Below are 13195 nucleotides of genomic sequence, written 5' to 3'. Positions count from 1 at the left end.
GGAGGAGAGCACCCCCACCCCCCACACAGCAGGGAATACAGGCTCCCATGAACCCTGTAACAACCCACCGCACCACCACAGCAGACGAGGCGGAAGTCTTATATTCCACCCCCCTCACAGTGACCCAATTACGGGACGCGTGTGCTAAAATCACACCGTTCCTCCCCGCTTCAGACCCACACCATTTCTTTGCCACCGTCAAACACCAGGCGACCATGTACGGCCTGGATGAGAAAGAGCAGGTAAAGCTCACGGTCCTCAGCTTAGACCCATCGGTCGCAGCAGCCCTTCCCGACCCACAGAATGTAGGAGGAGGCACCCTTGCAGAAATGCATACTGCGATCCTGGATGCGATCGGGTATAACCGGGGCGACCCCGTAGACGGTCTAAATAAGTGCAGACAGAAAAAGTCTGAACACCCCACAGCGTTCGCAGGACGCTTGTGGATTCACTTTGAAGCCGTTTTCGGAAATGTAGACCGTGCCCATTTGTCCGCAGACAATATGGCCAAATGGACCCGCACCCTTATCTCCCATGCCACCGAAGCTGGACAGAATGCCTGTAGTAATTATGACCCCTCGGAGGAGGCTCATAATGAGAAGTGGGTGTTCAAAAGATTGTCCCGCGTTTGGGAACAAGCGGCTCACAGTAAACCCGCATCTAGAACCCCTGAGGAAAAACAAGCCGCCGCAGACGTGCAGGCAGTAAGAACCACTCTTCACAACCCTGCCTGGGTAAACGAGGGAAAGAGCAGCCCCCCAGCAAAACCGAAAGAATGCTACAATTGCAGACAGTTGGGGCATTTTGCCAAAGAATGCAAGGCCCCTAAAAAACCACAAAGCCCAACAGACAGGCACTCTCAATAAGAAAAAGGCAGAGCCCATACATAGCGTTAGCGCCCAGTCCGATCAGACAGACTTGACCGGAACGGACTGACGGTGTGCAGGCTCCCCCAGCTGGGTCTGCAATACCCTGTGGGATAGGTCAGGACGACCCGTAGTCGCAGCAAAGGTTAGGGGACAGCCGATCGAGCTTCTCTGGGACACAGGAGGGTCCCGCACAACCTTAAATTCCTCCACCCTTGGTAAGGACACGTGGCCCACCACAGCCACTATCACCCTCAGCGGCTTCACAGGCCACTCACAACAGGGACATATCACAACCTCTGTACCCATCCAAATCGGCACCATGAATACAAAACACCCCGTAGTGTTAGTCGACCTGCCCCCAACAGCAGACACATTTTGGGGATCGACTTCATGAATTCTCACCACCTCTCTTTCGATCCAGTCAACCAGTGTGTCTGGAAGATGGCGAAATCCGCTAGAGCCCCCGCAACACTCAATATAGGGGATTATATGAACAAAATTAGCGCAGTAGGCGAGTTTTGGTTCAACCCCACTACACTCATCACAGACCGACAGGTTAGGGCAGTCCTGCAAAATAACAGGGCAGCATTCGCAACCCACAAACACGACTGTGGACGGATGACCGGTTCCGTACAAATAACAGGACCGGACCCTAGACCCCAAAAGCAGTACGGATTCCCCCTAGAAGCTGAGGGAGAAATCCTCAAGGTTATAGAAAGTTTATTAGAGCAGGGCATCCGAAGATCGGTAGCCTCAACTAATAATGCCCAGTAAGGAAGCCCGACGGATCATGGCGCTTGACCATTGATTATTGGGAACTCAATAAAGTCACCCCCGTAGCAGCCCCCACCGTTGCAACAACTCCCAAGACCATGCTCAAACAGGGACTCCATGCCCGATATTTCACGGTTTTGGACGTCAGTAATGGGTTCTGGTCCATTCCATTGGCAAAGGCGTGCCAGTATAAATTTGCCTTCACTTTCAAAGCGCAGCAGTACACGTGGACATGCCTGCCACAAGGCTTCCACAACTCTCCCTCCATTTTCCACAGACAGCTGGCAAATGGACTAGCTAAATTTTCTCGCCCCGAATGTCTGGTACAGTATGTAGACGATCTACTACTGCAGACAGACACTAAGGAAGAGCACATTGAGCTTCTGTCCGAACTCCTGGAATTACTACATTCAATTGGCTGTAAAGTAAACCCCAAAAAGGCCCAGATATTGGAAGAGAAAGTGGTATATTTGGGTACAATTATCACGCACGGCAAACGCGAGATCGATCACAAAAGAATTGACTCGATCGCTAAATTGCCCCTTCCCCAACACGTTTCAGCCCTCCGGTCGTTTTAAGGACTGGTTGGCTACTGCCGAAACCACATTGAAGGTTTCGCCAGCAAGGCAGCGCCCCTCTCAGACCTCCTAAAGAAAGGAGCCCCCTGGGAATGGCTTCCGCAGCATACGGATGCTGTGGAATCATTAAAACAGGCGCTCATAGCCGCCCCCGCACTACAAGTTCGCGATCCGCTTTCCCCTTACGCAATAGAGGTAGCGACCACAGACCGCACCCTTTCAGCCGTGCTCCTGCAGGAACGGCACGACCAGCTAAGACCCGTGGCTTATGCCTCCCGAATTTTAGATGCTATGGAGCAGGGATTCTCAGCCTGTGAGAGGCACCTGCTGGCAGTTTTCTGGGCAGTCCAGTACTTCTCATACATTACCGGACTGAACCCCATCACCATTTTGACCGCGCACACCCCCACCCAACCTTTACTAGACGGACGACTTAAAGACGGTAGCGTCAGCCAAATCCGCGCTGCTAGGTGGACCCTTCTCTTACAAGGACGGGACATCACAGTCAAATGGACCAAAACACACATATACTTAGCGGACAATCTACAGTACCCCGGAACCCCCCCATGAGTGTGAAATCATCTCGCCCCACCATAATACAGGCCCCTTTATCGCTAAAACACCCCCCAGAAAACTAGCCACTCCATCTCAGAATCCCCCCTCACCCGGACACGTGAAACCCCATTAGGATCTATGTGGATGGATCTTCCACGGTCCTGGATGGGCAACGCATAACAGGTTGTGGGATTTATGTGGAGGACGCGCAGGGACGCGCCCTCGAGGAAATCGCATTAAAATTACCCGGACACTTGGGCGCGCAGGCAGCAGAGCTTGCGGCCATCGCTTACATTGTAGAGCACCCAGATTCCTTCCCCAGCCCAGCAGACATATATTCAGACAGTCTATACGTGTGCAACAGCCTCACTGAATTTCTGCCCCTCTGGGAAACGAGAGGATTTGTTTCCGCGGATGGGAAACCCCTCCCCTCAGCCCCATTACTCTGCCATATTCTGAAAAAAGCCAAGAACAGGACTTTTGGCATTATAAAAGTCCGCAGCCACCATCGTTCCTCCCCCCCTGGAAATGTAAAAGCCGACGCACTGGCTAAGGCAGGATCCAGGCATGGGTACTTTTGGAAGCCCCCCGAGAGTGCCCCAGTGAGTGCTCCAGTGAGTGCAGTTCAGGTCGCGCAAACTAGGATCGAAGATCTAGTAGAGGCCCAGAAGCAGGATAGCACGCTCACTGAAATCGTGAAAGGGAAGTTTCCAGCCTCATACGAGAGGTATAGAAATACAATAACCACACATGACGGCGTGGTGCTAAAGGACGCCCTTTATGTAGTTCCTGAGCAGGATAGGAACCAAATAATCTGTTTATTCCATGATGATCATGGACACCAGGGAATCAAACCCACCGCAGCCCACCTCAAACAGCTTTGTTGGTGGCCTAATCTCAAAGAGGATGTATCCCAATACATTGAGAATTGCCTCATCTGCGCTCGGAACAACCCAGATAGATATGCCAAAAAGGCACATCTCAGCCACACCCGACCCGTTAACGGCCCCTGGACTAACCTCCAGATCGATTTTATAGGTCCTTTGCCCCCTTGCAGGAATGGCTATAAATATGTTCTGGTGGTCATAGACACATTTACAAAATGGGTGGAAGCATTTCCAGCCTGCACCAACACCGCGAAAACCACCGCCAAAATCCTAACTCACCACATTTTTACAAGATCGGACTCCCCCGCAGTATTGAATCGGACCAAGGTTCTCACTTTACGGGACGGGTCATGCAGAACGTCCTCACGATATTTGGCATAACCCAAAAATTTCACATTGCGTACCACCCTCAGTCGAGTGGTATAGTGGAGCGCATGAATCGGACCCTAAAAACCACCCTCAGAAAAATGGTCCAGCAGAACAACACCACTTGGGATTCGGTCCTCCCCTTTGTGCTGATGTTTTTGCGTAACACTATTTCCACCTCCACAGGTTACACCCCACGCACCCTCATGACCGGACGCTCCATGAAAGGGACAGAGTACTTGTTGGGTTTAGACCTGACCAGCCCTGAAGTTACGGCCCTCACCCATGAGAAAGCCGTTGAACAATTACTTGCAAATGTAAAAACGGCTCAGTTAGCAGCCGCTGTTAAACTGGGTACTAAAAGAAAACAGAGCAAGGCCTGTTTTGGTAAGGCAGTGCATGCAACGGAGTATAATATAGGACAACAAGTGATGTTGTCTGTGTATAACCCCAGCACATTTCTGTCTCCGAAATACTCGGGTCCGTACTCCATTACGGATAAAGTAAGCCCATCGGTGTACAAAATCAAATACCAAAATGGTAAGACTGCCTGGTTTCACATAAACCAGCTAAAGGCTTATGGAGCACAGTCAAACCACGCCCACCACGTCATGCTTGACGCAGCAGACCAAACCCCGCCCACAGCCAACGTAACCACACCAACCTCTTCCACGTCCAGCCCAGACACGGACTCGCCCCCGACTCCACCCACAGAAGTTACACTCCGCCCCGGAACGCCCACAGACTGCAGCAGCAGAGACAGCGACTGTGACTCTGATGACAGCCACAGCACGCCTCCCTACTATCCTGATCCCACACCCAGCGACTCCAGGGACCCCTTCCTCATCACTTTCTTAAACAAACCACACCACCGACCACCGAACCACACGGACGACCCCGACTTTATCCCTACTCAACTTGACGAACGACATTGGCACCGCGACAACTCCTACAGACTCGTCCTCAACGACGAGAGCAACCCCAACTCACACCACGCAGCCCTCTCAACATTAATTCACTCCAGAATTTGGCACCCGGGAGAAGGGGACGACCTCGATTCAGACCCCCAGTCCGCCAACCCCTTTGCGACCCTGTTCGCAACAGAGAACTGAGGTGTCCACATGATGATTTAAAGGAGACACTTGGTGAAAAGTGTTGTCCTTCCTGATGGAACATGCAGGGTGTTTTACGTTGTTGGTATGTTTGTTTAAATGTTGTTCGTCCAACAGGAGAATTTTCTCACCGCCACACACCCAATCACCTGAACCTTTTAGCTTTTCCCACCGACACCCACCGCGGCCAGACGCTTGTTCAGTGGTACCAACTTATCTGCAGATACCTGGTCAACAGACCAGACGCTCGTTCAGAGGAACTAGCTTTTTAGCTGATACTGGTTCGGGTATCAGACGCCCGATCGTAGCTGCTCTTGTGATTCGAGGTTAGAATCACAGCAGCAACCCCACCATGGTGACTACATTTTTGCCCGTTCTTGTCGGTTGCTCAGGCAGTGGAGAAGCGGCGTGAGACCCGCCCTGCCTGGGGACCCCCCCCCCCCCCCCCCCTGTTGGTCAAAAACACTCTGGTAGGGGAGATACGGTATTGGTAGCCGTCCTACCCGGGGACTCCATCCAAATCTTACCCATACGCATGTCATTCGACCTTTTCCTTTCAAAAACAGTTGGTTGCTGCCAAATGCTATTTACATCCTAGAACATTTGGATGCTAAATCAGCACTGGGAAGTGTGCCGTGTCCTAAAATTTGTTTTGAAAAAAAAAAATGAGGGAGTCACATTTAGTGACCAATTATAAGGGAATAATTGGCCCCGCAGGACAGACACACTAACATATCGGATATTATACCAAGGTAGTTACAGATACTATGCTTGTTTTACAGAACTCCAGAAGCTCCAGGACCGGAGAAAACAGAAAACACAAAGAAAGAAAAGAAAGAGGACAGCCATGAGGACTTCTTTCATCGTGCTCAACATCTTTTATTTGGACATTTGGTTGCGCGGGAACGCAGACCCCATTACTCCAAACCCCCCTGCTGTTAATGTTTCACTGCCCCGCAGTACCGAGGGCCCAGTCACCAGCCACGCTGCATTATCCTGGTGTGCCAAGTTCATAACTTGGTACTCCTTATCGTACGTTATTGAGGCACTATTAGCGTTGGCCATACTCTGCTGTGCAGTACAGACTATGCGCCTCCGCAAGTGGAGAAGGAGAGCGTACCGCGCTCGTACCCCGGTATATCGGATCCGATCCCCTATATTCGGTTATGACCAGACCCCAGACCCCCGCGACCTATGAACCCAGAATAATAAAACATGCACTTGCATTTTTCCTGTAAATAAAAAGATGTGCAAAACTTTCATGAAAAAAATAAAGTATGATCCTGAGCTTGACTGCCAAGCTAGGAAAGAATATATGGAATGTTATGATTGTTGTTGAATGTTTTAGAGAGATAGGATTATGCAATGCTTGATGAGTGTATTTAGGTAAAATTAGAGGTTCCAAGTTTTTATTTTGTAGATACATGCCCCTGCCTGACATAGCGCCCTCAAGAATTGTTTAAGTAAATTTTTGTGCATAGCTAGAGTCTGAGTAGTGGCCATGTAGGAGGTGCCCCCCCCCTCGGTCAGGGAACGGAAAGGACAAAATTTATGTGATCCTTCACGCTTCGCGTTAGGATCACAAGGAGGGTCTGTAGCCACCTAAAATGGCTGATTCCCTATTAATTTGGCCAAAACCCGATTTAAAATGGCCAACCGAAAAGGCTGATGGGAAAAGCAGCCAACAGGACACAAATGGACAGCTGCAGACAGAATAGCGTATTCAGCTCTGGGGAAGTCGGCCCAGATCGATACTCAAGACTATTAGCAGCACATCAACCCAGACATCTGCAGTTTAAACCGCTATCCCCGGGAACAATTGCAACATAGAACATAGAACATAGAAAAATACAGCACAGAACAGGCCCTTCGGCCCACGATGTTGTGCCGAACCTTTGTCCTAGATTAATCATAGATTATCATTGAATTTACAGTGCAGAAGGAGGCCACTCGGCCCCTCGAGTCTGCACCGGCTCTTGGAACATATTAGCAATTGAATGCCGGGCCAGACCTGTCGGCGCCTGCAGTGGCCGAAACAAAGACAGGTGAACGACCACCCCCCGATCGAGGAATCGCCCCGTTATCGGACGTATCGAACCCAGTGATTGGGAACAAGTCCAATCACTTGGGGCGGTTCTTGACCCTGAGTCCCGAGAGGCGGAAAGCCCCTGGGCCCTATAAAATGAGGGGCCAAGTTCAGATCTCTCTCTCTCTCTCCCTTCTTCTCCTGCTCGAGACCTTCGCAAAAACATCGACCAGAAACTGTAAGTTTGACTTCAGCGATCGCTACCCGATGAAGACTCCTAGCCATCGACCTGTATCAGCCTTTTGAATCCCGCGGGCCAGACCCGATTCGATAAGCCATTTGTTTCCCTGACCTGGTGGGCCCTTCCTAAAGTTAAGTATTGGCCAGTAGTGGTAGGTTTCGATATAGATAGTAGGATTATTGTGTAAGCATTAATTGTTGTATATAATAAATGACCGTTGATTTCAATCTTACTAAGCGGTGTGCTGACTTATTAATCATAACTCGGGCTTGAACCACGTGGTGGTATCAGAAAGATATCTGGCGACTCGTGAGCAAAGGTGACATAATCAGAGCTAATAAACTAAGGCTAAAAAGAGCAACAGTCTGTCCCGGTGTCCTCTCACAGTCTCCTCTAGGTGCTGCTGACTGTCCCAGTATTCTCTCGCACCCTCCTCTAGATACTACTGACAGTCTGTCCTGGTGTCCAGCTCTCGAGGTCTCCTCCAATGCTGCTAGCAATAATGTGCATTTTTTCCCCTTGAAAATTTGTCTAAAATCTACCGCTGTGGGCATATGTTCTGAATTAATTCATGAGATAAACTTTAATAATTTGAGCCAAGTTCCTCTGAGATACATTCTGTCCGAGGTCCATTAAGATACATCACCTGTCCCTGATAGAAATTATTGAACCAAGATATTGTCACTTATTTTTACTGTTTTTTTGTAATCCTCAGGATGTGAAGCAGCTAAATTTGACTGACAATCCAACCTGGAAAGGTGACAAGGCCAATACAAAAGGTGACAAGTATGAAGATCTGCAGCGTGCTGCTTTCATCTGCCCCGTGGTTGGTTTGGAAATGAATGGACGTCAGAAGTAAGTGGTTAGAATTTTATTTATCTTTGCCAGTTAGGCCTGTATGACTGGTGAGAATTGCAGGCACAAATGAATGTTGCTAATGCATTTAAATGATTGAATACTTGGATATTATACAAAATTGAAATAATCTTCTGCCAGGATAACTTTCAATGACTGTTGAAGCAGTCACTCAGCCTGTCCTCAGGTCTGCAGTACAACTCTTGAGTTGACTGCTGAATGTGGCCCAAAATGCTTTCCTGCTGTCTGTTTTTTTGTTTGGCTTCATTGCTGTTTCACCGTCGTTGCCATTCTGGGAAGCATCTAAATGGTGAATATTCCTGCGGCCACAATGGACCCAAAGTTTCAGAATCTATATTTGTTCCAGAGAAAATGAATCGTTCCTATAACTCCATCTAGACATCTGCAATTTTTCTATAAACCAAAAGCTTGCTTCTCTGATATTCGTCTATTAGAGATTGAAAGAGCGAAAATTTGAGTCAACGCACAACTGGAAGAGCACGTGGAACAAGTTATCAGCTGGTTAACAGCAAAACTCCAGTAATCTGACAGAAATGATCTTGGCGACTTGCATTCAGAAATATTTATCAACCAATTATTGTGCAGAGGACAGTGAAATTGACTGAGCTACATGAGTTGAAAGTGATGGGTATTAGCAGCACTCCCCTCTCCTCCTTCACATGCTGTCTCCCCCTCCCACCATGCGTCTCTCTATAGACTCCTGTGCTGTCTGCCTCGTTATCTCTGCATTTAGAATCTCGATCAAGTTAAAAAAGATTTGAGAATCAATTCGCTTGTTATTATGACCTCACTGATTTTGTTACAGATTTTGCTACCTCCATGCCTGTGGCTGTGTCTTCTCAGAGCGTGCTATGAAAGAGATAAAGACTGAAGTTTGTCATAAGGTAGGGAATTGGAAAACTCACTCTAGTAGGCTGGAATTCTTGCTGAATGCTTACAATCAGCTATAAATGTGCCTAGTTGGAAAAAAAGTTTGTGTCTATTTCTCCCTCTTCGAAAAATTCCTTTTGCCTCAAGACAAATATTCAGATGTTGGACTCGTTGCCTGCTCTAATCATCCCTATCATTATTATCTTTTCCTCACGATATCTAGCCCTCCAGTAGAAAGTTAGATTTTCTCCACAACCATTTGTGTTTGCAAATTGTTGCTGCTTATTTCTAACCCCACAGTATTTTTGAAAACTGTACCCTTGACAATTGTAGTAAATGCAGACTGTTTGGAAGTGTTGTAAATCCAGAAGGTTGGTGATTTGACTGCTAATCATCTGTGAGGGTGGGGGAGCCTTTTCCAACAGCAAGCAGATGTTTTAAATGTAGATTTTGGTTCACTAACAAAAATGAAATTGCATTCAGGCTCCACTTGATTTGTGTTTGTGTATATTTATATATATATATATAATTATGATATAAATCCTTTTAATTACTTTGTCTGTTTTGTGCTGAATTATTCACAAAGCTATTGATGCCCAGAGTTTGGGAAATCATGCCACTCCTTTTGCATGGTTTTGTAGGAGCAGTGGTGCCAGAAAAGCTCATATGCTGGTTTAGAGTTGTGACCCCACTGTTGGCGATGCAAATGCTCTGGGGGGTTACAGAGAAACTCCATTTGCAGTGCCCAAGGTGGCTATAATCATAGAATCCCTACAGTGCCGAACGAGGCCATTCAGCCCATCGAGTCTACCATTGATTTTTGAATTTGAGCAGTCTATGTTTCTGGGTAAGAGGGCGATTTAGTCTTAAAACAAAAGGAAAGTACTTTGCAAAAATGACTTCCCTGCATTTTGTTTCCCTTTTAATGTATCAGTAATTGTGTAGATGTGAACAGAGCGTTACAAACAATTTACGTGAGAGAGGAAAACGGATGGTGTGAGATTACCCATTTTGGATCTAAGAAAAGCAAATCGGAATATTGGTTATTGTTGAGAAACTAGAAGCTATGGAGAAGGAAAAGGATTTATAAGCCATATGCACAAACTATGAAAAGCTAGTGCACAGGCACCAAATCTGATAAAGAAGCCTAACATAATGTTGGCCTTGAGCTGGATTATGAAGAGAAACCAGGGGCCACTGCTGTTTGTCATTTTTATAAATGACCTGGAGGAGGGCATAGAAGGATGGGTGAGTAAATTTGCAGATGACACTAAAGTCGGTGGAGTTGTAGACCGTGCGGAAGGATGTTACAAGTTACAGAGGGACATAGATAAGCTGCAGCGCTGGGCTGAGAGGTGGCAAATGGAGTTTAATGCAGAAAAGTGTGAGGTGATTCATTTTGGAAGGAAGACTGAGTACTGGGCTAATGGTAAGGCTCTTGGCAGTGTGGATGAGCAGAGAGATCTCGGTGTCCATGTACATAGATCCCTGAAAGTTGCCACTCAGGTTGAGAGGGTTGTTAAGAAGGCTTACGGTGTGTTAGCTTTTATTGGTAGAGGGATTGAGTTTCGGAGCCATGAGGTCATGTTGCAGCTATACAAAACTCTGGTACGGCCGCATTTGGAGTATTGCGTGCAATTCTGGTCGCCGCATTATAGGAAGGATGTGGAAGCATTGGAAAGGATGCAGAGGAGATTTACCAGAATGTTGCCTGGTTTGGAGGGAAGATCTTATGAGGAAAGGCTGAGGGACTTGAGGCTGTTTTCATTAGAGAGTGACTTAATTGAGGCATACAAGATGATCAGAGGATTGGATAGGGTGGACAGTGAGAGCCTTTTTCCTCGTGTCTAGCACGAGGGGACATAGCTTTAAATTGAGTGGAGATAGATACAAGACAGACGTCAGGGGTAGGTTCTTTATTCAGAGAGTAGTAAGGGTGTGGAATGCCCTGCCTGCAACAGTAGTGGACTCGCCAACACTAAGGGTATTCAAATGGTCATTGGATAGACATATGGACGATAAGAGAATAGTGTAAATGGGCTTTAGATTGGTTTCACAGGTCGGCCTAACATCGAGGGCTGAAGGGCCTGTACTGCGCTGTTATGTTCTATGTTAGTTGTGTGTCAGTTTTGCAGGGCCATGTTCTGACGGTATTGTAGTTTTGCTTTCAGTTTTGTGTACTGCACGTTAGGAAGGATGCGTTGACCTTGCAGCACAGACTAACCAGGCTGATACCAGGATTTAAAGGGTTACATTACAAGGACAGGTTGTGTAAACTTGGCTTTATTCCTTTGAGTTTGAAAAGTCTTTTAAAATTGTTTTTATTAAAGCTTTTTTCAACCAGAATTTTTACATAACAGAAAAATAAACAAAAAATATTTAACAAAACTAGGTGGCTGTTATCATTGTACAAAAAGAAAATATACATTAAATAGACAATTCCCCCCCACCTGAGGCCCCCCCCCCCCCCCCCCCCCCCCCAAGTTGCTGCTGCTGACATTTTACCGCTCCCCTAGAAAGTCAAGGAAAGGCTGCCACCGCCTGGCGAACCCCAGCAAGGACCCTCTCAAGGCAAACTTTATTCGATCCAGGCTGAGGAACCCAGCCATATCACTAACCCAGGTCTCCACTCTCGGGGGTTTCGAGTCTACCAGGGAGGCAAAGGCCAACACCTCGGCCTCTTTCGCTTCCTGCACTCCCGGATCCTCCGACACTCCAAAGATCGCTATTGTTGGACTCTGCTTCACCCGCGTGTCCAAAATCCTGGACATAGCCCTCGCAAAGCCCTGCCAGAATTCTTTAAGCGCCGGGCGTGCCCAAAACATATGGACACGGTTCGTCGGACTCCCTGCACATCTCGCGCACCTGTCCTCCACCCCAAAGAGCTTGCTCATTATCACCGTTGTCATGTGAGCCCTGTGTACCACCTTAAACTGAATTAAACTGAGGCTGGCACAAGATGCGGGCGAATTCACACTGCCCAGGGCATCAGCCCACAGGCCCTCATAGATTATCATAGAATTTACAGTGCAGAAGGAGGCCATTCGGCCCATCGAGTCCGCACCGGCTCTTGGAAAGAGCACCCTACCCAAGGTCAACACCCCCACCCAACACTAAGGGCAATTTTGGACACTAAGGGAAATTTTATCATGGCCAATCCACCTAACCTGCACATCTTTGGACTGTGGGAGGAAACCGGAGCACCCGGAGGAAAGCTCTGCACACACGGGGAGGATGTGCAGACTCCACATAGACAGTGACCCAAGCCAGAATCGAATCTGGGACCCTGGAGCTGTGAAGCAATTGTGCTATCCACAATGCTACCGTGCTGCTCATCTAGCACCTCGCCTAGCTTCTCCCACTTGCCCTTCAGCTCCTCCACTGAGGCTTCCTCCGCCTCTTGCAGCTCCTGGTATATGTCCGACACTTTCCCCTCTCCTACCCAGATGCCAGACACTACCCTGTCCTGTGCCCTTCGAGGGGGTAGCAGCAGAAATGTCCCCACCTATTTTTTGAGAAAGTCCCGGACCTGGAGGTATCTGAAAGCATTTCCTGGGGGCAGGCCGAACTTCTCCTCCAGCGCCTTCAAGCTAGGGAAAGTCCCATCGATAAACAGCTCTTCCACCCTTCTAATGCCTGCCCTATACCAGCCTTGGAACCCCCCCTGTCTATCCTGCCTGGTGCAAATCTATGGTTGTTCCGTATCGGGGTCCAAACTGATGCCCCCTCCTCCTTCCTGTGCCTTCTCCACTGACCCCAGACCCTCAGTGCCGCTGTCACCACCGGGCTTGTGGTGTATCGTGCTGTCGAGAACGGCAGCGGTGCCGTTACCAGTGCCCCTAGGCTGGTGCCTTTGCCCCCCTCCCTGCAGAACAGCCTTTTGCTGTTTGCCCACACAAATCCCGTGGTAATCATGTTCACCCGCTTGAAGAAGGATTTGCAGATGCAAATGGGAGGCACTGAAAAACGAACAGGAATCTGGGAAGAACCGTCATTTTCACAGTCTGCACTCTTCCCGCCAGGGAAAGCGAGAGCATGTCC

The 13195-nt window shown here is 48.3% G+C and overlaps 1 protein-coding gene across 4 annotated transcripts in view; it reads left to right on the top strand.

Annotated features, from left to right (window-relative positions):
* The window catches only part of rtf2 (replication termination factor 2), a 303881-nt gene that overhangs the window by 43989 nt on the left and 246697 nt on the right, over positions 1 to 13195 (top strand). For all 4 annotated transcript variants that reach the window (XM_072514520.1, XM_072514519.1, XM_072514518.1 and 1 more), the window contains exons 4-5: positions 8124 to 8263; positions 9090 to 9168. In XM_072514520.1, coding sequence (XP_072370621.1) covers positions 8124 to 8263; positions 9090 to 9168 — 219 coding nt within the window. The remainder of the gene's footprint in view (positions 1 to 8123; positions 8264 to 9089; positions 9169 to 13195) is intronic.

Source organism: Scyliorhinus torazame, chromosome 8, assembly GCF_047496885.1.
Source record: "Scyliorhinus torazame isolate Kashiwa2021f chromosome 8, sScyTor2.1, whole genome shotgun sequence".
In the NCBI taxonomy this organism is placed as follows: domain Eukaryota; kingdom Metazoa; phylum Chordata; class Chondrichthyes; order Carcharhiniformes; family Scyliorhinidae; genus Scyliorhinus; species Scyliorhinus torazame.
The sequence above is the reverse complement of the archived record's forward strand: the minus strand, read 5'-3'. Positions and strand labels throughout refer to the sequence as shown.